The sequence below is a fragment of the Panulirus ornatus genome, chromosome 28, assembly GCF_036320965.1.
Source record: "Panulirus ornatus isolate Po-2019 chromosome 28, ASM3632096v1, whole genome shotgun sequence".
In the NCBI taxonomy this organism is placed as follows: domain Eukaryota; kingdom Metazoa; phylum Arthropoda; class Malacostraca; order Decapoda; family Palinuridae; genus Panulirus; species Panulirus ornatus.
The window spans coordinates 5,799,017-5,825,212 of record NC_092251.1 but is presented as its reverse complement, the minus strand read 5'-3'; the positions used below and the strand labels follow the sequence as shown (position 1 = coordinate 5,825,212).

Below are 26,196 nucleotides of genomic sequence, written 5' to 3'. Positions count from 1 at the left end.
AGTGGTTTGTGTGAGAGGGTTTGCTGTTGTTTAGAATTAATTGCTGAGGATATGAAAGTAGGACTGTATTGGAAATATCTTTTTTCATTTTGAAGTTGTTTGTTTATAGTTGCTAGGCATCCATTGATTGTTCTGCGAGCACTATTTTCTGAGGTTTGCAGCTTTTTTAATATTTGCTTTTGAGAGACTGGAAAACCAGGCAGGTGAGGCATAGTGTACAATGAGGCAGATGAACTGTTTGTAGAGGGTGTTGAGGGATTCTTTTTCTTGTCTGAATCTTGTGCCAGTTATTGTATTGATGGCAATTAGTATATGTGTTGCATTTTTATTGATGTTATTAACATGGAAAGGTGTGTGTCATATGTCTAGAATGGTGGATGTTTTATTCAATTGGAATGATTGTCTATTAGTTGATGGAGGGGGTATCTGTGAATTGAGGTTATTGAATTGTGAGGCAGAGGTAAGCTTTTTTATTTCTTTGTACTCAGGGGTAAGTGGTTGATTATCGAGTGCTTTGGGTTAGAGAGGTCTAAGTGCTGTTGCACATAATTTGAGTGCCAAGCATGTTGAGGCAGGACTGTATTGGGAGGATCTTTATTCAATTGTGAAGGTGGTGAGTCCTTTTAGTAGCTAGGCAACCACAAATTAAGGACATTCTGTAGATTGTTGGCAATTAGTTTGTGTGAAGAGTGATTTTTTTTGTGAAAAAAATGTTCAAGAGGTTCATACACATCCATTCCGGTAACCATGCTGGGTACCAGCAGACCTGGCTTTTCATTTAGTTGGTCCTTGTTCATGTTAAGGATTAATCCTGGATGACAAGGATAATGATAACTGTAGCTTTCTGGGGGCTGAAACGTGCTGGTAATGAAAGACAGTTATTGGACAGTAACAATATATTTGGGTGTGGTTGGGTTTTCCCATATCAAGGCCAAGATGCAATGATACAGCAGGTTTGCTCAATAGAAAGTTGTCTCTCAACACAAAGGTGGTCTCCTTTGGAACAATACATATTCTGTATTCATAGTTTTGTATGTAATACAGTTTCATTTAATAGCTGAAAATGTAGAGTAATATTCACTACTAAAAGAATAATGCAATTTGTTTCAATTACAAACAACAAAGTTTTGGGTGATGTTTATATCTTAATGAGACATTTCACAGAAGTTTTATGTACATAATTTCAGTACTTGCTATTCGAAAAGCTATTTAATGTTTTGATATACAAGACAGTTAAGTAAATGAATACACTTAACACTGTAAGACTGAAAATTACACAAATTTTAGTCATCAGTGCATTCAGTGGAAGGCAATGTGTAAATGAACTTAAGGCTAGAGTCCTGCAAATTTTTTCTCTCCCATTCTTCGAAAGCTGCTACTTCTTTCTGGTTTAGATGGGTTTGCCAGTTTCCTACCTGACCTGCAAGAGTAATGATATATTGTGAATTTTGCAAAATGTTTAAGTTGCACGGCTTATATCTTTCATGTCCTTTCCCACTTTCCATGCATGTTATCTTCCTAAATTGAAAGGGTTCTCTTTTCATTGGGTGACACCCTTCCATGTGAGATGGCCTTGCTACACTTGATTTTCGAAAATTCTTTCACCTCTTTTTTCACAAAACCATTTGGCAGGGCTCTCTCACTCTACGTACTACCTCATCTTAAAGACCACATCAACAACCTATCATCTAACATATTCAATAGTCCTTTCTAATAGTCATTCCAATCTCTTTTTCATCTCTCCTTTGACTCTTACCATTTCTAATCACATCACAGTTGCTCTCTTGTTCTCCTCAAGCTATTCACATCCTTACAAAACATTCTCCTTGAAAATCATCAGTATTTTCTTTCCCATCTTTCCTATGCCCTCTTTTTCAGCTAATATACCTTTATCTCTTGACCTCCTGTTTCACTCTCTTGTAAAACCCTAGGCTCTCTCTTTAAATGGGTTCCTGCAGCTTCAAGGCTACAGTCCAGTCAGGAGCAAGGGAATGTTGAATTCATTTAAAGTGAGAAGTTCCTCAGGAGACTATACTCCTTTTTAATCATTAACAATGATATTACTTCACCAAAGGTGATTTTTCATTCATAGCACACCCACAGGTGGCAGGGTACAGCAACACTTATATACATACATTTAATTTTATTTATAATTACCTCAGGACCAGTTTCTGAGAAAGAGTCGTAGAGTTACTCATTATCTCTTTCCAGAGAATCTTGCATCCCAAGGCTAAAGTATTGCAAGGAAATGTGACCTCTTTTGGAATGAGAAATTCTTTGACAAGACTGTACAGCCAATGATACAGATACAGCTTTTTCACAAGTGACTTTTCATTCATGGAGTCTGGTAACACTAATGCTAAATATATATTTTTATTAAACATAATTGCTGTTTCCCGCATCAACGAGTTAGCACCAAGAAAGAGAAGAAGAATGGCCCATCCACTCACATACACGTATATATATACATAAATGCCCTCATACGCACATATACATACATATATCAACATATACATACACAGACATACAAATACACATGTACATATTCATACTTGCTTGTCTTCATCCATGCCTGTTGCTACCCCCCTGGAGGAAGTGAAGTGTTTTAGATATCTAGGAGTGGACGTAGCAGCGGATGGAACCATGGAAGCAGAAGTGAGTCACGGGGTGGGGGAGGGGGTGAAGGTTCTGGGAGTGGGAGAGAGCTTTATCTCAGAGAGCAGAAATGGTTATGTTTGAAGGAACAGTAGTTTCAACAATGTTATATGGTTGTGATGCATGGGCTACAGATAGGTTTGTACAGAAGAGAGTGGATGTGTTGGAAATGAAATGTTTGAGGACCTTAAGTGGTGTGAGGTGATTTGATTAAGTAATGAAAGGGTAAGGGAGATGTGTGGTAATAAAAAGAGTGTGGTTGAGAGAGCAGAAGAGGGTGTGTTGAAATGGTTTAGACAAATGGAGAGAATGAGTGAGGAAAGGTTGAATAAGAGGCTATATGTGTCTGAGGTGAAGGGAACAAGAGGTGAGACCAAATTGGTGGTGGAAGAATGGAGTGAAAAGATTTTGAGCAATCGGGGCCTGAACATGCAGGAGGGTAAGAGGCATGCAATAGTGTGAATAGGAACGATGATGTAGTATACCGGGGTCAACTTGCTGTCAGTGGACAGAACCAGGGCATGTGAAGCATTTGGAGTAAACCATGGAAAGGTCTGTGGGGCCTGAATGTGGATATATATTGTTATATTCTTTTTTTGCACTTAATCACCATTTCCGGTGTCAGTGACAGGGCTGTGTGATGTCATCATAGCTGTTTAAATTTTTTATGGATGAAGTGATGAGGAAGGTAAATGCAAGGTTATTGGAGAGAGGAGTTAGTATGCAGCCTGTAGTGGCTGGGGGGGGGGGGGGGGGTTGTGTGTGTGTGTGTGTGTGTGTGCTGGGAATTGAGTCAGTTGTTGTTTGCTGATGACACACCACTAGAGGCAGATTTGCGTGAAAAACTGCAGAAGTTATTGTGTAAGTTTAGGAGAGTTATTAATAGGTATATAATTACCTATCCGCATAAATCTTCCTTTATCTTTGTAAGCAAACCCCAGGTCTTTCCAGTGCTCATAATTGACACTTGGATTTGTCAGCATGGAAGCAAAAGATGTACATGAAGCTACATGATTTACTTCGTCATCACTGGCCTCAACCTGAAAAAAAAATGCAGACATTAGTTATTACATGCTAGGCGTTGATGTAAATGATTTACATGGATCTTATTCAATAAGTAAAATGTTTTGTAATGAAAAATTTCTGTGCTTCAGTAATCCCATATCTGTGCAGTTAGTCAAAGAGCACACAATACAATTTTTCATTTCATTCACACATTCTCAATTGTGCTAAAGTAAAAAATGGGCTTCCATGCTAATATAAGTATTTCTTAATTTTTTACTTCTTTCATTAAGTTGATTCATCAAGTGAAGCTCTAACATCTCCATTGGCTTACTTGCACAGCATTAAATTACATCCAGTGAGGTAAGAACTTGGGTTTCCATATTGATGCAAGGGTAAGCTAAGAGTGGGAACCACACTGGGCCCTGAATTTTGATATCTCCCAAGGGAGCCCACCAAGAAACGTGAAAGCCTACCACAAAATCAAGCCCAACTTTTCAAAAATATTGCCATGAACAAAGATACTGAAAAGGCTGATGAAGAAGTCCAGGTACACCACCGAATTTCTGGCAACTGATGGTTTGGCACCATCTTTAGTGCAGACAAAATTACATGAGGGAACTTGGAATTACTGCAGTAACCAGACTAGTTTACTGGATTACCACAGACAGCGTTGTGTGTAGGGCGCACTTATTTACATTCTTTACACTGCACTTGTTGGTGGTGATACTGCAATTCTGTGAGATCCTTAGCTTATTTTGCTAAATTTAACCCTAGCTAGGGCTTCTAAGACATATGAGAGTGTCAGTCGTGGTGTCAATCGTAAACACTAGTCCATATCAATCCACGATAAAGTAGAACTGTTGATAAAAAGTACCGTGGTGTTTCGATGCATAAGCTGTGTGACATCTACAGTATTGGTTCATCAACTGTTTATGATATAAAGAAGCAAAGGGAGAAAATATTGAAATTCTATGCAGACAGCGATTCCAAGAAGCAAGTGACGATTAGAAAAACTATGAAAGATGGTAAGACTACTGAGCACAATCGAGTGATGATTGAATAGTTTTGAAACAGTTGAAGTGATGAAGTAGACTTGTTAGATAGCATAATAATGGACCAGGCTAAGTTGTTCCATAAAGAACTTAAATTACAATATGAGCGTAACTGTAGTGAAGGATGGCTTCGAAGATTCAACAAGTGTCATGGAAATTCCATGAATAAAGTCTGCCAGAGAAAAGTGGTCTGCGAACCAAGAAGGAGCTGCCGAGTATGTGGACAAATTTGTGAAACTCGTAGCTGATGAGCACCTCAGTCCTGAGCAGGTGTATAATGCAGATGAAACTGCATTATTCTGGCGATGCACATCTAGGAAAACACTAACAACAGAAGACGAAGTAGACCACAAAGGATTCAAACAATCTAAGGACAGACTTACCATCTTAGGGTGCTCAAACATTTAATTTTTGTTTAATTTAAATCTCTAGCAGTCCATGGTAAACTTTAGACACATGGGAGATGTATGATTAGTGGGTTAGAGGTGTGTTGATGAACAATTATTATGTGACCACAGTTGGCCCGGCAAAATGGATAATCCGGCAATGATTTGGAATCAAGAGTGCAGGAAAATCGGTGGTGTACCTATAATATTCACAACACAGTATTAACCATATTCCCTGAACGACTGAAACCATAAATGTGACTGTCAGATCATTATTAAATTTCTGGGGATTTTGGAAGACATGCATTTATAATTCAAATTAGGTTTTTCTAAGATAGTGAGGTGGTGATAATGTCTAACTGGGAGTGCAGGTTGTGGGTTTTAAGATCTTCCTTATGAAATTAAGAATGATTGCAAGTAAATGAAGTTCTTTATCACTGTAATGTATTTATTTTCAATGATTAATAAGACACTTTCATGTGACTGAAAGTATAGTACATGAAAAAGTAAGGGGGCCCACTAGAATCAAGTGTGGATGATTCTCATATCTTGTCCTGAAATCTAGGGACCTAAAGATCACAAAACTAGTTAGTTCAGTCCGTGCACTACTAATTTTATACTGTCCACATGCCTACTGGGGCAATTGAGGATGACTGCATTCACACCTCCATCTTACACATAAAGTAACTTAACTATACATTTGCATCTTCATCAGGAATACTTCTAACCCCAAGCAGTTCAACACTGCTATTGTCCACTTTTCTCACTCTACCGCTTTGTAGCTTTAACCATACTAGCATATATTATCTTCACAAGTCTGTTTTCTGCTATGTGTCCTGAATGGCCATACCATTATAAAAGACTCATCCATATCTGTTTATAATTACTTCTGCTCAAGACAAATCTTTCTCTCACCTTATCTAATTAACTACTCTCCTAATTTTGAGTGTAATGCATAAAATATTCACCTCAACTGTTCTCAGATTTTCACCTACCTGGAATAAGACCACTTAAAGTTTTTAAAAGAGCTCAACACTGTGGACAGTGAACATTTCTTTGAGAGATATGTAAGGTAAGAGCAACCAAAGGAAGTAATATGGAATTAAGAAATTGTTAAAAAGGACATAAGGAAATATTTTTATTGTATAAGAGTAATGAGTGAATGGGACTGAATGGCGTCGTTTAATATGATATGTATAAGAAATTGAAGATGTATGACAGTGGAGAATGTTTATGAGATGGGGCACTATAAGTGTAAAACTCCCTCCCATAACAGTACATACTAGCTAGGTAATTACTATTCCTTCACATCCATAAATCTAGCTAGAATAAGCACTTTATTATATAAGCTTCTTACAAACTCCATAATCAAATTATTTCCACTTGCCAGAGCATCCTCCAGCACTCATCCTGCTACCATCCTTACTGATTGTCATCTTCAAGGAACTAAAATCATTATCAAATAATATGTCATTTCCATTCAGACTATTGTTTAATCATGATTACCAACTTATTCCATGAATAAGAATCTCGCACTCAGGTATATTTACTTTCAATACTTGCCTCATACACATATTTTTAGTGTCCAACTCTTTATTAATATTAATAGTGTCTCCTTCACTTCAAATAATCAGTCATTTCCATCATTTATATTCAATTATTTTTCATGATCAGATTTTTCACCCCTATACTGGCAACAGCAAATACATGAGTGCGTTATTTTCTTCAGTATCAATCTTTGTTTCTTGAACAAAACTTGTACACGACTTACTTCAAGAAATTCAGCAATCTGCTTGATGATTTTAGCTGGGTCTTTATGGAGTTCTTCATAGGTTACAAATAGGATTTTAGGGTCTTCCCTGGCCCTCCAGTAACCCAGCACATGGTCAAAAAATGGACTGTACATAGCTGAAGTAAAAAATAAATGAACATACACTTAAAAATGATATTTCAAATATTGCTTTCATTGTAAAAATAATATTTCAAATATTGCTATCAGTGTAACACTCATTCCTTGAAGACTGTAACCACATTTTTCATTGTATGAAGGTTATGAAAAGAATTACATTCTATGCAATTTCATAATTTGCCTGTGGTAAGCAAAACTGTCTAATTACAAATCTACATAACCCATCTTACTTTAAATGCATGGCTTATGTCTGTCTCTGTATGGATAGAGATACATATTTCTTTCTTCAGTAAAAAAAACAATACACTTATTCTTAGCCAGACCTCATTCTCATTCAGTGCATATTTTTTTCCTTCTACCTGCTTATATCATAACCTCATTAGGGGACTTGTTCATTTTGTATTAATGCTTTTCCTTTCCGCATCTTTAAAACCTTTCCGTCCTACATATGCAGCCTTTATTTGCAGTTCTACAACTAATTTTAAAAAACTAATTGGACCATTCATCAAATGCATGGTCTGAACTACGTTGACTGCTCTCATATGAAGTAAAAAGGAAAAAACAATTGATTGATGGTATTAAGCCACAAATAACCACGTTTTCCTAAAATGTCAGTACAACAACCTCACTTCAGTGGAAAAAGTGAGAAATTATATATATAAAGAAGTTTTTATCTTTTTTTATATACAACAGTTAAGCAGTATCAGAAAGTTTCCAAAGGGAATGGGCACCAGAGATATAGATAGATAGAATTCCAACCATACAGGTTTGCAAATGGAAAGGATATCCAATACTCTGGTGTTGACATATTACCCTTCATCTCAAAAGATAATTCCATCTTAGAAAATGTTAATATCCTCTATCTCAGTGAGAAATTTTTAATATCTATTCAACTTTCGTTCTCATGCTTAGGCAGTTCAACAATGCCCTATTAATGTACATTCAATACAGTTACCAATACAACTTAGTTTCTAATGAGAATCATCCATTAAATTTTAATTTATTTAGTTTATAGCTGAACAGTTCAGTCCTCCAAGGAAGTGTGCAGAACGTAAGTCAAATATGAATACAGTAAAAGTACAAGAATGTGCACTAACTTAAAAATATGAAAAAAAAAAAAAGTTTCTGTACAAGGCACCCTGTCTTATTAAGAGAAACAGTATGTTGAAGCTTGATGGAACAGATGGATATTCTGTAATCTTGAAACCAATGCTAAATAAGATGACAGACATGGGATAACAAGCAAATTCAGCATTTTATGCTAATAATTTAGACCTACTAGTATCAGAAAGGAACATCTTAATGAAGCTGGAGAGAGTTCCTTGGTAGTCACATTGTGTTAAGAGCTGCATGAAATGGAAGTATGATACTGCAGTATCTCGTGGGTTCCGGGTGATGTATATTAACTGGAAAAAAAAAGTATTTTGATAGTACAGATAATTATAGTTTCCTTTCTTCTTTGTTAGGTGTTGTCTAAACACAATCAGGTATCATTCAATTGAGGAACCATAAAAATGTAAGATAAAACACTTGTAATTCCATTCAGTTCTTTTAATTGGAACTCCCTTACTAGCTATATGAAGATCAAGAAAACAGTGCCTCACAAAGCCTTTTATCAAAGAATCAAAGTGGTGAAATAAACATTCTAACAAACAAAATATAAACAACCCTGGAATGATAAAAAATGTATGTACATCCTCAGCCTAACAAAGTGACACAGGCCTTCCACCGTACTATAAAAGCATTAAAGTAAAATACCTTGAAATATTCAATTACAGAACAGACTACTGAAAAGCAGCTTATATTAGGTGCAGGTTTATTATATATTGTCACTTAAGCTCAGGAAATTAAGAATTATCACTGCAGTATGTATTACCAAAGCTAACTTACTGAAACTACTACTGTGTCTTCAGTGGTCATGAGTTTACAATTGTACAGTACCTAATACCTAAAAATATTTTGCAACACCAAAGAAATTGTTTTCCCCCAAAGGAAAACAAGTTCACTATCCAACAATACTGTATTTAAAACAGAATATCCTCATCAACTTACACATTCTGAATGCTGAAGCCTCCACAACCCCACTTAAAAAAAACCTTCTGTGTCCAGATTTTCTCCAAGAGAAAAAGAAACACTATCCATTTTTGGAAACATTTTATCCACTTGATGCGATTTATGATAAGGAAATTTTCTCCAAATCCTAGAGTATATTCCAAACCTAAACCAAATAAGTGTGGCTTTAGAAATATATAATCTGAGTTGGAGAGGATATAGTTTTTCTTTCAACAAAGCCCAGCATACTGTGTAATCCCCACTCCATTACAGAGGATATCCTGTACTATATGCTTACCATTCTATTGGAGAGTGACTCGTGTAAAAGTCTCCTAATTCCAAAATACCAATTTGTCTTACGCACTAAATACAAAGAAGGGAAAAGGGTGGACATGTTCAAAATGAAATGCCCATGAATGATATGTAAGGCAGGTTGATTGTGTAAGTAATGACAGTGTAAGGTCAAGGTGTGGTAGGAAGCACAGCACAGTCCAATGTATGGAGAGAATGAATGAAGAAAGACTGACTTAAAGGATCTATTTGTCAAAAGTGGAAGAGTAAAGGAGAGGGGGAAACCAAAAGACTCATGGAAAAATGAAGTTTAAGGATGCTTTGAAGCATCGAGATCTGAACGTTTAGGAGGATGAGAGGTGTGCACAGGATAGAATGAACTGGATCACTGCAGTGTGTGAAGTATGTACTATGTACTGTCAGTTGGCTGAACCAGGGCATTTAAAGAGATAAAAGAAACCACAAAATAGTCTCTGAGGCTTGGCCATGGATGGTAGGGTCTGATGTCAGTATATTATTAATGGCGGCTTAAGTAAATGAGTGTAAAGGAGGCTGTTGTTCATTTGGTCCTGATGCTTACCCAGTAAGGTGCGAAAAGCAATTAGAAAACAACAACAACAAAAATCAAAGTCAACTGAAAGTTTGAATGATGCATAATTTTCTTTTTTGTGGTTTAAACATTGGACTTATTGTGGTAATAGTCATAATCTCACCTTGGCTTTACTATTCTCAAATGATGGTGGTAACAAAGTGATAGGTAAATGAGTCTTGATATAGCGAGGCCCTGTTCTATCTGCTAAAGATTTTATTCCTGGATAGGGATATTCCAGGTAGGGAAATCTTGTCTCTAACACCTCAGAGCTATCATCACTCTTCTTGAAGTTATGTGTTAGCATATACACAATCTCTTGTACCCAAGTTGTTCCTGAAATCAAATAATTGTTGAGAACAGATATCAGTTCATCTGAAAAAGAGACAATTAAAACTTCAGCAAATCTTTCCTCACAATGATCCTAAGGTCATTAATTTCTTAGAACTTACATAGCATTATAATATAGGCATCTTTATTTACAGGCAGTATCTAGAGAAAACTGTCATGATGGATGCCCAAGGAAAACTTCAGTAAAAATACAAGCTTTAAACATACAGTACATGGAACAATTTTTTTTCTTTTTCTTCAAATCATAAAACCAAACAGCCACACATTGGATGAATACTTTAAAGTCAAGAAACATCATGGATTTTATCTTGATCCAAGTAGGGCAAAGGCTCGATAATATACACATTCACTATGTCATAGACCATATTACAGACCATATGATAAATACACCTTTTGATGTAAAAGGACTTTTAGTAGTATGCTGAATTTTAAAATTTGCCATTCACTTTATGATATCAAAGTGTATCTTAGAACCTCAAGACAAAACAATTAGTCAACTAAACACTTTTGGCTCCCTACCATAACCATCACTGCATATATTTAAAACTGGTGATATTGTAAGGGAGACTCATCAATTTAAGTGACACAGACCTGATTAAACTATCAGATGTTATTATTAATTATGCCAAAAACAGGCCAGTATTTGAGGTAAATTATCATCAAATAACCTGAATTCTAAAAACCATCTTATCAACTTACCAGTTTTGGGGTAACTTGCAACAATAACATCATCTGGTCTGAACTGAAACTTTGGTATCTCATTAAATACACCTGTCATTACAATATGACCAGGAAAAACATACCCCATGTACCTGAAAAGGACAAAGAATATATAACAAGCAAAAATAATACTGAATACCTAAAAGGTTGGTGCACAGAAAATTTTTCCAAAATAACCGGCATAATGTTAAATATCCATAGATATGTAATTCTGAGACCCAACAATATTTCAAACTTTTGCTAAATGATTCTGCATGCTTGTAAGTAAGCAACTTGTTTAAAGATGAGGTCCTCAGTAAGTGAAATAACCAGAATTTATGAAAAGAAAAAATAATAAAGAATTTTTCAAAGGCAAAAATGACAACCAGCAATGTTTACAGACAGAATGGAGTCAGAGAATACTACACACAAATGTAAGGTTTAATCATCAATTTGACAAGAGCAAAAGACTAATACTGGAAAAAAAAATAATCAAAAGAAGAAACTTTCTCCACTTCTATGGTAAAGCTTCCACTTATATTTTTCATGTTATCCACACCAAGTCCACAGCTAGTTGTCATATCATACACCAAACACAAACACACGTCCATCAAAATGCACCCACATACTCAAAGATGCACACCTAAATTGTGCTAGTAATGGCATGCCAGAAAAAAGGCTGTCACTGACATGAGCCCATTCCTGGATGGACATGGTGAATCTTTACATTTATTCCTTAACTACTTTCAAGAAAAATATTCCTGCTAAGAATATTAACATCTTCCTCTAGAAGATTTTTTTTTTAACACAACAACATAATATCTTCAAAGGTTCAACATCCTTTTAGGTCTGCAGCCAAAGTGGGGTTGGAGAGGTTGAGCAACACTCATCCTCCTTGAAAGGAAAGGCCCACTTTTGTCATCATAGTTATAATCTTTATGATATAATATATATATATTTTTTTTTTTTGACGCTGTCTCCCTCGTTTGCGAGGTAGCGCAAGGAAACAGACGAAAGAAATGGCCCAACCCACCCCCATACACATGTATATACATACGTCCACACACGCAAATATACATACCTACACAGCTTTCCATGGTTTACCCCAGACGCTTCACATGCCTTGATTCAATCCACTGACAGCACGTCAACCCCGGTATACCACATCGCTCCAATTCACTCTATTCCTTGCCCTCCTTTCACCCTCCTGCATGTTCAGGCCCCGATCACACAAAATCTTTTTCACTCCATCTTTCCACCTCCAATTTGGTCTCCCTCTTCTCCTCGTTCCCTCCACCTCCGACACATATATCCTCTTGGTCAATCAAGCTAGAAGTTTCAGTTTTCTAAATTGTTTCTTGCATTTTTCACATGTATATATATGTATGGGTGTGTGTGTGTATGTGTGCGTGTGTGTGTGTATGTGTGTGTATGTGTATATATATATGTATATTATCCCTGGGGATAGGGGTGAAAGAATACTTCCCACGCATTCCTCGCGTGTCGTAGAAAGTGACTAGAGGGGACGGGAGCGGGGGGCCAGAAATCCTCCCCTCCTTGTATTTTTTTAACTTTCTAAAATGGGAAACAGAAGAAGGATATAATATATAAAATCCTTTAATATATAAACTCAAAAAATCTTCAAAAATAGCCATTTGTTGCAAAAACAAGTCAATAACCATGAAAACTGTCCCCATCACTTACCCCCATCTGCAATTTTAGGATGTTACACAAAAAAAAATGTCCTTTATACATTTACCACTCCCTTAGGAAATTTTGGGTATGGGTCTGCCTTTCTCCATCCTACATTATTTTTCCTTCATATCAATAAAATGCTACAACATTTTCACTTTATCGGAGTATTATCAACTTTATCACTCCTTAAATCTTGTCTAATATTTTGACTCATGATTTTTTTTTATCATAAGTACCTCTTTTGTAGCCGACCAAACATTTACCTTTCATCTTTCTAATGGATTAGTGATTAGAAAGTAAAAAATTATAGTTCAGGGGTAAAATATATGTCAAATTCCTTTAGGAAAGTACATTAGAGCCATAATGTTCATAATTTTTATTTTTATCATCTTACCTGTATGCAGATACTTTAGAACCAAAGAGTGACTCATCAAGTGGAAGTCTAGTAAAATTTTCTAAAAGTTCTTTGAGTCTCAGTCCTTTCTGCTTCTTCAAGTACCAAGCTAGTGTCAAGGTACCAGTGAAAAGGGAAACTGCAAACACCCGCTTGTACAACCGGAATCTTCTCATGTCAGGATTTTCAGCAGTGCTGCCATAAAAGAAAATAGAGAAAATTTCTGTCATAGTAATCTGTTTGTTTAACCAATTTTTTTACAGTCTAATAGTTTACCAGACTCCTCCTCATGGTTACACCGTGAGTAAAAAGTCATCTTTGGCGAGGCTATATCATTGGGAAAACAGTCTCCTCAAAGAACTTTTCACTCCAAAGGAGTCTACATATCCCAGCTTCTGGAAGTAGTGCAGCCTTGGGCTGTGAGTCTTTTAGATATTGGTCCTGGGGTAAATATTATAAATAAAATAATCTGTCTAATCGCATCTCAAACAGCATAACATTAGATCTAAATATTCCTTACCACTCAAGCTTCTAGAGAGCTTTCTTTGCCATTATAAGATATTTTTTTCATAGTGTCTCAAATAGCCACTTTTCATCATATATTTCTTAACCTTTACGGTATATTTCCTCAGTCCAGAGTTTACATATACTGTTTCTGGTGTCTTGTCCCCATTTACCATGTATCACATTTTTCTGTACCTACATCTATTAAGTAGATTATTTTCTATCTTTCCCTAAGAATATATCAAAAGTTGTACACTGCTGGAATGTATTCTTTGTATTCTACATGCCTAATTACACTTGAAAGCCATTTCATCTTGAAATTGTAAGTAGTAATCATTTTATTCTTTATGATCCTCAACTTTTCAACACATTCATAACATTTTTTTTCAGTTTTGTTACTTCTTTCCCTTTATAAGAAATTATTACTTAATTGATTTGTTGCTTGTACTTGTAAGTTAATTTTCTGTTTGTTCTTTCCAACATATATTTCTCTTTCATTGAAAATCTAATGCTTGTTGACATTTTATCTCTTTACTGAGCGACATTTTAATAGAGAAAGAGAGAGTGCAGGGGGGTATGGCTTTCCAGATGACTACTGAATAGCTTTGATTAAATCTTTCACACTGTCTTTTAAGTTACATTAATGTACAATTACTTTTTTTTGCATGCATTAAACATGACTGTGGCATGATTAGTTTTGTGTTCTCATACCTTGTTTATATTCATCTTGCCATTTGTATGGAACTACAAGGTGAAGAGCAAATTAGTAGTCTAGCTTAAATAAGAGCTTTTCACTGGCTTAAAGGCAAGTTCCTGTTGTATATGGGATTTTTGTCATGTAATGGCATCTACCAGACTATATAAAGAGCTAAATTCTGGTAAGTTATGCCATTTACTCACCCTGTAGTATGGAATCTATGTGGTCCTCTACATAGCTCTGTCCTACCCAAAGACGGGAGAGGACAGTATTTCCTAAAGACAGGTTGTAGTCTTTGTATTCCATATGTTCTCCTTATAGCATACATTGACTGCAGCATATCATATAATGGCAGGAGGCCTACCTGCAATTAGATATACCATTCATAATTTTAGAAGATAAGGTAGACATCTGTACAGAACAAACTGATCAGGCAACAAAACCATTAAACATGACTAACTAAAGAATGCACTGTATATATATAAGACTTGTTCACACAGTTAAAGTTCCCAGTTAGGGCAAGGTCATAATAAGGGTACAAAATTTCTTTTAAAAATTTTGTTTGTTGTTGGTTCAAAGGAGCTGTATCATTACCTTTATTTTCATATTAAGCATATATCAACAATGGACAGCCTATCTAGAAAATAGTAAAGATGAACCTAAGTTTAATTCAGGTTTACTTTGTTTAAATTTTAGGTCCACATCACTTTTTTGTACTCAATGTTGGAGCCTGGGATTTTTTTTTTTCACATTTTGTAAAACTGACTAACACATTCTCAAACATTTTGTATATGGATATTCTTTGATACTGTAGGCCATTCTTGTTCCTCTTTGCTTCTTGTTATTTTTTCTATCTATAATACACTTGGAAATCCTTGCAACATTTCAATACACTGAATAACTGATGCTAAATATACGTGTAGCTTAAGGATGCACATTTACTCTACCATACATGGACATTTTTATTCATATGGGAAAAGGGCTGGGGGCCTTCCAAATTGGGAAAATCAGTATCATTTTCCATGAATCTAGAAATATAAAAATATAAAAAATATATGGGCTTACTTTGTTAGAATATGTTTATTTGTAAGTAAAACTTCATCTCTGTAAACCCAAATTGTTCTTTACAAAGAGGACATATGTATCTAAAGTTAAAACTTTCTTTAAGATGCTTAAATCCCTATAATTATTTTTTCACACTGGTATCTTCTTTTTTTTTTATTTGAAATCGGGAATTTCGGATATGAGACTAGGAATGAAAGATACTATTTTGTTATTGTTAATTTGTTATAGTTAAAAATAGAATACTGATCACTGAAAATATGATCAAGCAATCTGGTTTACTTCACAGACCACTTGTTGGTAGACATGAAAGTTTTAGTTTCATGTCACAGTTTGATCATTCATCAGCAGATGCAAAAGTGATTTGGGCTTTGAAACTGTGGGTTATTGTGTTTGAAAAAAGATATGATAAAAAGATTCAAATTAACACATCCAAACATAAATAATATTTGAAAATATCCTCATAAGATAGAGTATACTACATGGACAGTCATTTTCCAAATGATGCTGACAATACCATGACAATGAAAACACAATTTGTAGAAAATTTTCACTACACATGCAGGTCTAGTACAGTTTTTGTTAAAGCACCAATAAAAAGATACATTGTTGTACTGTACAATTACCTGATGGAGGCACCATATATACAGTACAGTAATAGATTAACTTTATTTCTTATACAGCATATGAACGTACTGACTAAACCTTGGGTTAATGAGGGAAAAAAATTTTGGGATGAATATTCAAACCTGATTCAATGTCTTGACAAACAGACTCATTATTATTTGTAGATCTCGATGAACTGAGAAGAATCTAATATGTAAATTAAGCATTTACAGCATGGAAGTCCTATAACATAAACCCCAAAAACAATATCATATTATTAACAAAACTAGGGAGAACTTTGGAGCACAAGAAAAATGTCCATGTAATCAGGAAAAACCTATCCTAACCTGAAAACTAACTCATAACCTGGTGTTTGAAACCACGTAGAGACTCCTGTGACAATATCTCAACCACATTCATAGGCAGCAGCACATGAGCAGAGGGTAACATCAACTCTTATTTCCTCATGCAAGATAAAAGCCAAAGAAAACATGCAAAACATTAGTTATTGTCGCCACTAAACAGAGGAACATTGTAATATGGATTACTATAAGACCTATTGTTAGGGAAATGAAAATAAACATTTGTGCTTAATAAGTTCTTTGTGAGTTATTTGTCACCAAAGAGTAGGGGATGTGACAATTAAAGCACGTACCCACATGATTGGACTACCCTGTATGTAAATTCATCGATTTTTCTATTGAAGAAAAGTTCTTGGGATTATCAAGAAACTGAAATTTGACAATACAAATAAAAGTACACGAATTACTGCGATAAGATACTTCAGAGCGAAGTTCGGGGAAAATGCGGGGTTAATTGTATTCTCAGCACTACACTTTCAATCATAAAAAAGAAAAAGCTATAATTCCCGTCTCTTCGGTTACGACAGGCGTTACTATGAACTGAATAATCTAGTGATTGCTGTTAAAGCCCCACACTACATGTAACTGCACACTTACAATAATATCTTACACTAGTGAACAATTGTACGACAACTTCAACCGACCCTATGATACCAAAATAAACATTATTACGTTGCCGGACGCACGATCAATTTGGCAGCTATAGATTAATCTTCCTTCAGTTAATTGGAAATGTGATAAAGCCAAATTTTGCATGAATATAACGAAGATGATCAGTCTCCAACTTATGGAAGGTAATATGATAAAAAGTACAATCAGAGGCTCGAGTCAGGGTTAATGCATGTCTCTTCGGCAACTATGGATGCTGACCATCGCGATCAACAGTGAAAGCACATAAGTCCTTGGAATAACTTTGAGCTAAAAACTTGTTCCATGTTTTCTGGATTATGTATGACGAGATGTCCATGGCCTTAACAGCCCTGGCACTCGGTAAGCCTAAATTTCAAACAACAAATCTAATTTGGACGTAAGAGTCATCGTGTAGGGATATGGTAGTCCATAAATGTACTCCAGAATGTCAATATTCTGCAGAAGCAAAGGACATTATGCATTTCTTATACCAAATATTCAACTAAATACTTAACGTTAAGTAGTTTACAAGTCTTGTGAATCTTCAACATGAAAAGTGTGTAGATTGCAAAATCCAATCCAATCACCTTATTAAACTGATATTAAATGGAACTGTTGTATTGTTTGTAGTGCAGTACAGCTGATGGAAGTAAAGTGTGGATGTGTCAAACTATTGTTCAGAAAATGTGAAAAAAATATGTATTTAAGTTCCCTGACCAAAGAGAGAATTCTCGAAAGGTATACGCTAGGTTAAACCTTCAATACTTTAATGTTTTTAGCTTGCAAGGAAAAAGAGTTTTACATGTATACATCCCTATAAAAAATATGATAAATACAATTAGAAAATATGGAGAAAATGTTTAAAAAAACGAGTGAATGACAAGGAAGATTGGAATTGTGATGCCTTACAAAGTGCCTCCATTTGGTCAACATCTTGCAAGTAAATAAACATTGGTCGTGACTTCACTCCCCATGTATAAGTGGTAAAGTGAAGCCTCTCCACTAATCATTTTGAGATGTTAAAAATAGGGATTGTTTAAAGCCGTAGAGTCATACAATGGTGATATAGATTAAACAGTTATATGACTTCTTGGGAAAATGATGTCCACTTCATTTGTAAGAGTCAGGAACTTGATGGGTTCTGATTTGCAAATTAAAAGGCACCGTATTAAAGTAAGGATGGAGTAGACATATGACCTATATTTGCTTGTGATATCAAGAGTAATACAGATGTTTGGGCAGGTTTTTATAGGTTCTTTTGATTTCTGACTCGTTTCCCTTGCTTTTCCATTTCAACCCAAGAATTTCCCTGATCCTAAGTCACCACATCATCTTAATATCGAGGAAAAAAAATTAATTCATGTTTTGCCCTTTTTATTTTTGTTAATCTTAGTATTACAGTAATGCACCAGACTGGCTATAGAGTCCATCTGCATGTGTGCATAAGATTTTTTTTCCTATAAAAAAGGATTGTCATACAAAATTTAAAAAGGACTCAGAAAGTCATACAACTACTTTTTGTTGACTTGGTGCTTTATAGAGTGAAGGGCAAAGGGATTATGGTCGACATTTCTGATAATAGAGGAATAAGACTTGTTTCTTACTTTCCAACTTCATACCATACTTTATTATGATCTCATGTTCAAGTGCAGCATTGGTAATGAATAATATGAACACATTTAGAAATATGACACATCATAGATAAAGTAATGAACCAGGAGAGCTGTTGCAAATGGGAGGATATTAAAGGTCTTGTTTCTGTCTTGAACTTGGTTTGGCAGGTTATTCTTCCAGGGTATACAGTCACAGCTTTGATGGTGAAGAGCATCAAATATTACAGTACTTATTAAGAATAAGTGTATCTTTAGTGGTGTAGCTGGCACATGGTGGGGGAAGGGGATAGTAGAGGTGTTTTTGGAAATATTTAGCTCTTTATCATACCAGTCTTCCATCGCTCTCTGATTTCATAAAGGGAAAGTTAGACTTATTTTGCAGTTTCTTTAAGCAAACAAATGTCAAGTGTGGATGAAGGGGATACCTATTGTGCTGGAATACCTTCATATTTCTGTACATTTTTCTTGGTATTCTTTTTCAGTTTCCTCACCAATTGAAACATTATGTGTTCCTTATCACCATTAATCTGAATATTTTCTACAGGTCTTCTTTGTATACATGTTGGTAGGTTGATGACTGTGTACCTTCAATTGTTGCCTGTAGGGTTACTGGAGAGAGCAGAATATTTTCACATACCATCTAAGTAATGGAAGAAACCTCTGTAGTCTGCAAATGGTATAAGGAGTCAGCTGGATTTTTAAACATGGGAAAGGTTAAGTCATGTGATAATGAGATCAATCCTCCTTAGGATCATCAGATGAGCTGTTTAGGGGTTGAATTATTCTTTAAGTGGTCTCATTTAACTGGATTTCTACCCTTACTTGCTAGTTTTATGAGCAGTGGGGGATTGAAGCTCTCATTCTCTATTCTTAAAAGATATATAGCCAGTTATATCCCACCTGACCCATATTCCTGACCACTGGGCCCACTCTCCTAATATTCTTGACCTGTTTTTCACCTCTAATCTTTCAGGCTGTAACTGCACAATCTCACCCCCCACTTGGTTTTTCTGACCACTTTCTCATAAGTGTATCTATTTTAATGGCACCTCCTCCTCCTCTAGCAGTCCATTCTAAATGTAATTATTAGCACCTCAATAAAGATGACTGGAATATCTTATGAAAAACTCTTTTCTGACTTTCCTTGGGTAAATTAATGTCTCATGTAGTGATGCTTCTGTCTTCACCAAACACATAGCAGAGGTTATTGTTGAGCAGGGATTGGGCATATTGGGCTTCGAAAAACTCTCCTTCCTCTGACTCCCATTCAGCATTTATCCTTCCTCTGACTCCCATTCACTGTTTGTGACTGGCTGTAATCATTGCATGTACTTATCCATAAGGCAAAGCATTCCTTTATTCAAAGGAAGTGCAATAACCTTTCTGCATCATCCACTGGTCTTTAGCTAAGAGTATTCATTGTTAACAACTGCTGCTCTCCTTTCCTTCACTTTTCCATTCTGTAACATCCTTTCACTCCATGATGCTCTTCTTTATAATCCTATACCCTTCCCATAATCTCTTTATAACTGTCCAAAAAGTGCTTCTCTGTCTGAACAAGCAAGGCGTATAGTCTTGATGGCATCCAACCCAATATACTGACAGAGTGTGCCTCTGATCTTGCACCTGTGCTTGTTCATCTGTTCTGTTTCTATTTAAGAACTAGAACTTTTTCTTTTTCATGGAGGCATGTGTTGGGTCATCCCATCCCTAAGAAGGGTGACTGCTTTAAACCTCTGACTATCGTCCTGTCGCTTTGACATCAAATATTCGCAGTCTTTGAATCCCCCCTCCACATTGCACTGTATTGGATATGGTATGATTTAATGGCTCTATTTGAGTGCTAGTTTTTTAATAGTTAAGACCTCTTGGAATGTAAGTGATGGGCTAGATCACCCATTTTGTATGATTAATATACTGATCTACTAGTATGCTTTATCATACAGAAGATTAATCCAGTAACTTTTGCTTTTATTCCTCCAGGATGTATATTCCCCATTTTTTGGAAAAAAGATTCTCTTTTGGTAATTGGTTATCAGAAGAAACGAGTATCACCAGTTCTTTGTAAGCAAGTTATATAAACATATAGTCTACTACAATGGGGGATACAGGAATAAACTTGCCCATGAATGTAATAGATGATGGCATACCAGTAATGAATAGTGATGTGATTGTTGTTGTAGGAGAAATGGAAATGGAAGATGAAGCAGTTATGGTCAAGACGTCTGAAGCTGGAACAACTGTTTACAGAAATTTCTCTTGTCAGGCTAATTTCAAAGCAAATGATGGGGCTGGCCTCCCAGTTATATTCTGTGGCTTATTTTCCCCAACTTGTGATGCCATGACACAATGTGACATTCCTGTAAAAATTGGTGTTTGTATGTCTTTACCTAACAGAAGAGAGGTTAGTTCACAAAAGACAAAGGGAGTGAAAGAATTAAAGAAAGAGAATGATTCTGTAATCGTTTCAAGTAAACCCACATTTGACATTACAGAGGAAACTGATCGTAAGCAAACTATTCAAAAAGTAATAAAGGGAGCTTCATCTGTTGAGAGTACTGGGAATGGTTATGGTGTTCACTTGTTTGGTCAAGACAGTTTGGTAAAGGAGATAGATGAAACACATCCTGCACAAGGTCAGTAATATTGGATATTGTAATTTGTAAACATAACTCGTCTTGTATAATTCCATTGTGCTAGACGTTTTACAATATGTTTCATCAAATGTTTAATATTTTTTCTTGCATGTTTGCCATTTTCTGTTAGTGTTATGAACAGACAAAGAAATAGCCTTAAGCACTCACATTTACTCTTTATCTGTCATATGTATTTCTTAACCCTGTATTCTCTTCTGACTTTATGAGGCTCATGCAGCATTCAGGAAGCTGGCAATATCCACCAGTCAGGACCTTAGGTCATTAAGTGTTGTGATGTTTGGAGTGTGTCTTATGTGCAGAGGATACTCTGTGTCTTCATTATGATAGTTGCATCATGTGCATGAATGGTCTTAGCATATGTTCAAATGTTGTTTGTTGTGTTGTAGTGATGGGGGATGTCCTGATAGTAGATGGGAGAGTGTGACTTGTATTTATTTGGGGAGTGTGTCTTCTGATGGGTATATAGGTCTGGTGCATTGGAATTTAAGACGAGTCAATAGGGCAGACATTTAGTGCTTGTTGGGTTATTATTTCTGGGCTTATGGGTTACGTCATTGTTATATTGTGTTTGTGTGTGTGTGTGATGTCTAGAATGGTTGGTATTTTGCTCTGTGGGAGAGACTGTCCATTCAAGGTGAAGGTGACTGGAGGGTTGAACTGGATTCATGTCTGTCTGGGGTTGAAAGAGTGATTGAAAATTTGTATGGAGCTATAAACATCCAGTTATGAGTGAGCCATTGTTCCATTGGTGTATTGTGTTACATGTTTGATGTTGCTACTGCAGTATCACAGTGTTGTGATGTCATTTTAAGGTCATTCGCCTATGCATGGGTCTTTTTTTTTTTGAGGTTTACATGAGGTAATGGGAAGTCATGTAGGAGGAGATTGTAGATAGCCAGAGAAAGAACTGCTCCTTGGGAATTTTATTTTGGAATTTAAACATTTTAGAGGTGAAGCCATTGTGAGTGACTTTAACGAGGTGGCTGGCCATGAAATTGGCTGTCCACTTTTTGTCACTGTTGTGGACGGTAGTGTCAAGGATGTTTTAAGTATGTGTCAGTGTATGGTGTCAAATTCTTTGTGGATTTCTATTATCACTAGTACTTTGCAGTGGGGGTTTTGCTTGTTTGAATCCATCTAGGATATGTTGTGTGAGCTTAGTTTGTAGTTTGGTGGTAGAGAGTTTGGGTCTGAAGCCTTGAAGTGTGCATTAGAGTGAGAAGTTTTGTTTGCTTCTGTTGTTGACTATTTTTCACAGAGTCTGGGAACTGAGGATAAAAGTTATACAAGTCAGTAGGAGGAGGGGAAGTTGGATGGTTTAGAGTGTTTTAGGATTGGTATTAAGGTGGCATTTTTCTTAGATGATAAAGATTTTGTTGTGTAGCGAGGAGTAGTTGAAGATATTTTTTAAGTGCTTGGATATCAAATGGGCCATATATGTATATTTTTTTTTCCATTTTATTATACTTGATCACCATTTCCTGAAACTTTATTTTCATTAGTTCTTAATGCACTGCCTGGCAGAATTATGTACCATTGATGCATTATTCTTTTTCCCATTATCATAGTGTGTATGCTTTCCATATTATTATCCTGATTAGTTTCCTTTTTTTTAGACGCACAAAATTTCACTGGAAGGAGATCAAGAAAGAAGAAGCCACGTAATCATAATGATTTTAACTGGGAGGATGATCTTGATTTTTGGGAAGAATCAGAAAGGCCCAAAAAGAAGAAAAAACAGAAGTTTAAAGTTAGAGACAAGTACAGTTTTGGAATAAATGAACATAAAAACTATGGTATTAAACAACAGAATTCTCAAGCAGCTAGAGATAAAAATTCGCTTGTGTGGAAATCAAGCACTTCAGACAGACATCAGAAAGAGATAGAGAAGTCTAGTAATGGAGATAAACAGGGAATCAGAGAAACAGACTCTGTCCGGGAGGGAGTAAACACAGAAGGGTGGTGTAGTGATTGGATTACAGATGATGAGGTTGATGATGATGATGATGATGATGATGATAATGAAGATATAGGTACAGACAAACATGCTGAGGAGAGTGAGGAAAATCGCACATGTTCACGTTGTATGTTAACATTCAATTCATCATTATTACTTTTAGAACATGCTGAAGGTAATCATGCAGCATGTGTTTGTGATATCTGTGGTTTCACAACTACATATAAGCATAAATTAAGGAGGCATATGGTGAAACACACAAAGGAAAAGTGTTTTGTTTGTGATATTTGTGGTAAGCAGTATTCTCAAAACCAAAATTTAAGAGATCATATTTCTCGTGTACATAGTGATGATGGAAATGGAAACAGATATCCTTTCAGTTGTCAGTACTGCAAAAGATTGTATCGTGGTGAGAGAAATTTAATCAGACATCAAAAACAGGATTGTGGTCCTTGTGAGGTTTGTGGAGTAACATTGAACTGTAGTGGTCTTTTGTGGCTTCATAAGAGAAACCATTTTTCTGAATGTGAGCTATGCAAGAAGGGTTTTCAGTCACGGAATGCATTATTATTACATAAGAGCACCAAACATGGAGAAAAGACCAATCAGTGTTCACAGTGCCCAAAAAAGTTTGTGTTTCTATCTCATCTGAAAAATCACCTTGTAAATACCCATAATGAGGGTGCCCCACAGTACAAATGTAAGGAGTGTAGTTTTTGTGCCCGATCCATCTCTTACCTGAAATCTCATCAAAATAGAATGCACAAGAATCCCCATAAAGTCTATTCGTGTGCTGAGTGTAAGAAAGATTTTAGAAGCAATGCTCGTTTGGTTGAGCATACTCGTATTCACACAGGTGAGAGGCCTTTTTCATGTCCTGTATGCTTCAAGACATTTTATTCCCAAAGTAATCTGTATGCTCATGAACGTTCTGTTCATGGTAGATTGACTAATTATGGATTAAAAGATACAGGTATTGAATCAGATACATCCTTGGTACGTCGTAAGATTTTAAGTTGTTATCAGTGTAATCTTTGTGATTCAGCATTTCCAACACGCAAAAAACTCAATTATCATTTGTTTAGAGACCACAGAATAAGTGCAGAAGTGAAAAAAAGGGAAAACATGAACCCAGAACACTTGATGGAGAGTAATGAAGGTGAGGTACCATCAGTGCAGATTCATATGAAAAGTGAAAACTTCCCCCCTGAAGACATAAAACCAGTCACAAAACAAGATGATGTTATAAATGTCATTTCATCAAGTAATGAGAGCCTTGTCACTAAAGAAGCTTTATCCTTGCCAGCTTATGTAGTGCCTCCAAATGTTAACGTAGTAGAAATTGCTGGTGTTAAGTATCATGTAATAAGAAGTGGAGAGTAAGTGAGGTAAGAATGAAAATTTTTAATTGGTGTGAAATTTAGGTTACAAAAGCAGTTTATATATTTCTTTCTTCCCATGCCATACTAAATAACATGAATTAATGGGAGTCCAGACTGTGATATGGAAGTTATTTTTACATTTTCCTTGGTACGTATTTTGATCATTATGAATTGATTGCTAAGCCCTGCCCTTTTCAGACCCTAGGAGATAAGAAGTCTTCCCTCAACTGGTGCACCATGTCAAACTGACTTGTATGAAAAAGCTGTGCCAGTAGGTATATCATATAATGTACTTCTCCCTGTTATTAGTTAATTTAAAGTGTTTGTATTTATAAATCCTTTGACAGCAGTCTGATATTCATAAACTCATGTGTATTTAATTGTTATTCTTAATTGCATTTTCACTATACTGTCATTTGAAATGAGAAAATTAAGTTTTGTTGTTTCTTGAGTATGTCAGCCTGAAAACTTCCTATATTTCATTTAAGGGTTGTTGTCAACGTTTTGTACATAAAATAACATTTTATTTTCTTTGTAGTTGTGGAGCAACATCTGTCCTAAGTTATACCATGAAGTGCAGGTGCTGTGTATTTTTGAGGCTAAAAATAAATGTTCCTGTTTCTTGAAAAGTCACAGAACTTGATTTTTTTTACATTAGTTTCCTTACAAACCCTTGGAAAATGTAATAAAACTCTGTAAACGTATTTGTATACTTCTTTGATAGATCTGAATACGTAGTTTGAAACAGAAATTAATTAATTTTATTTACTTCCCTCCCCCCTTTTTAAAGTATTATGCAAAGATGAAGTTTTGGTATTCTCATGTTATAAGATTATTTTGGACATAGTCCTGTGTCTTGGAAATGAAGGGAAAGAATGGTTTCTTTCTTTTTTGTTTTGCCAGAAAGTACAGTTACATTTTGATCCCCCATCCAGAGTACTATTGTTTATGAATAGCTTTAAGTCACATGGATTCATCACAAGCCAATGAAGATGTCAATCTATAATAACTGTACTCTGGATTATTTTCAAATCCTGTTATGGATGATGGTGTAGCCTTGAAGCAGCCGGAGCCTCTTTTGTTATTTAATGATACTCATGATCATAGGAATCATATTATTATCTGAACATGCAGGAGGGTGAAAGGCATGAATGGGTTAAAGTGAATTGGAGTGATGTGGTATACAGGCACCAACGGGCAAGTCACTGGACTGAACCATGGCAAATGAAGCAGTCGGGGAAACCAGGGACAGGGATGTTGGGCCTGATTGTGGACTGGGGCTGTGGTCTCAGTGTTAGGACAGATAGGAAATGGATTTTTCATCAGTTTCTTGGCACTACCTTTATTATATTTTGTCGCTGTCTCCCGCGTTAGCGAGGTCGCGCAATAAAACAGACGAAAGAATGGCTCAAACCCACCCACATACACATGTATATAAATACACGTCCACACACGCACATATACATACCTATACATCTCAACGTATACATATATATACACACAGACATTATATATATATATATATATATATATATATATATATATATATATATACATAATTCATACTGTCTGCCCTTATTCATTCTCGTCACCACCTCGCCACACATGAAATGACAACCTCCTCCCCCGCATGTGCGCGAGGTAGCAC

At 35.8% G+C, this 26,196-nt stretch overlaps 2 protein-coding genes across 9 annotated transcripts; one reads left to right on the top strand and one right to left on the bottom strand.

The window, feature by feature from the left end:
- Positions 1–878: 878 nt before the first annotated feature.
- On the bottom strand, positions 879–17,887 carry LOC139757786 (sulfotransferase 1B1-like). 5 transcript variants are annotated; one of them, XM_071678592.1, is made up of 9 exons: positions 17,849–17,887; positions 14,483–14,643; positions 13,079–13,273; positions 10,990–11,102; positions 10,064–10,275; positions 8,287–8,413; positions 6,870–7,006; positions 3,554–3,695; positions 879–1,420 (listed from the first exon to the last, which is right to left on the bottom strand). In XM_071678592.1, exons 1-9 carry the CDS (start codon positions 17,870–17,872, stop codon positions 1,284–1,286), a joined length of 1,248 nt encoding a protein of 415 aa, XP_071534693.1. In that variant the 5' UTR covers positions 17,873–17,887; the 3' UTR covers positions 879–1,283. The 5 variants fall into 5 exon arrangements, with proteins under 5 accessions (XP_071534693.1, XP_071534692.1, XP_071534696.1 ...); XM_071678591.1 differs by lacking the exon at positions 17,849–17,887 and adding an exon at positions 17,455–17,545; XM_071678595.1 differs by lacking the exon at positions 17,849–17,887 and adding an exon at positions 16,920–17,041.
- Positions 17,163–25,194, top strand: LOC139757785 (uncharacterized). 4 transcript variants are annotated; one of them, XM_071678590.1, is made up of 3 exons: positions 17,163–17,299; positions 21,048–21,188; positions 22,826–25,194. In XM_071678590.1, exons 1-3 carry the CDS (start codon positions 17,257–17,259, stop codon positions 24,547–24,549), a joined length of 1,908 nt encoding a protein of 635 aa, XP_071534691.1. In that variant the 5' UTR covers positions 17,163–17,256; the 3' UTR covers positions 24,550–25,194. The 4 variants fall into 4 exon arrangements, with proteins under 4 accessions (XP_071534691.1, XP_071534689.1, XP_071534688.1 ...); XM_071678588.1 differs by having other exon boundaries at positions 17,281–17,299; positions 20,536–21,188; XM_071678587.1 differs by lacking the exon at positions 17,163–17,299 and adding an exon at positions 17,865–17,922 and having other exon boundaries at positions 20,536–21,188.
- The last annotated feature ends 1,002 nt before the right edge of the window (positions 25,195–26,196 follow it).

Coding starts and splice junctions, on each gene's coding strand:
- LOC139757786 (XM_071678591.1), bottom strand. CDS start 17,490: ATGTTGAAGATTCACAAGACTTGTAAACTACTTAAC. Junction 10,276..10,989: donor TGCAAGTTACCCCAAAACTG/GTAAGTTGATAA, acceptor ATTTGATTTCAG/GAACAACTTGGGTACAAGAG. Junction 7,007..8,286: donor GATGTTCCTTTCTGATACTA/GTAGGTCTAAAT, acceptor TTTTTACTTCAG/CTATGTACAGTCCATTTTTT.
- LOC139757785 (XM_071678588.1), top strand. CDS start 20,651: ATGGGGGATACAGGAATAAACTTGCCCATGAATGTAATAGATGATGGC. Junction 21,189..22,825: donor TGAAACACATCCTGCACAAG/GTCAGTAATATT, acceptor CCTTTTTTTTAG/ACGCACAAAATTTCACTGGA.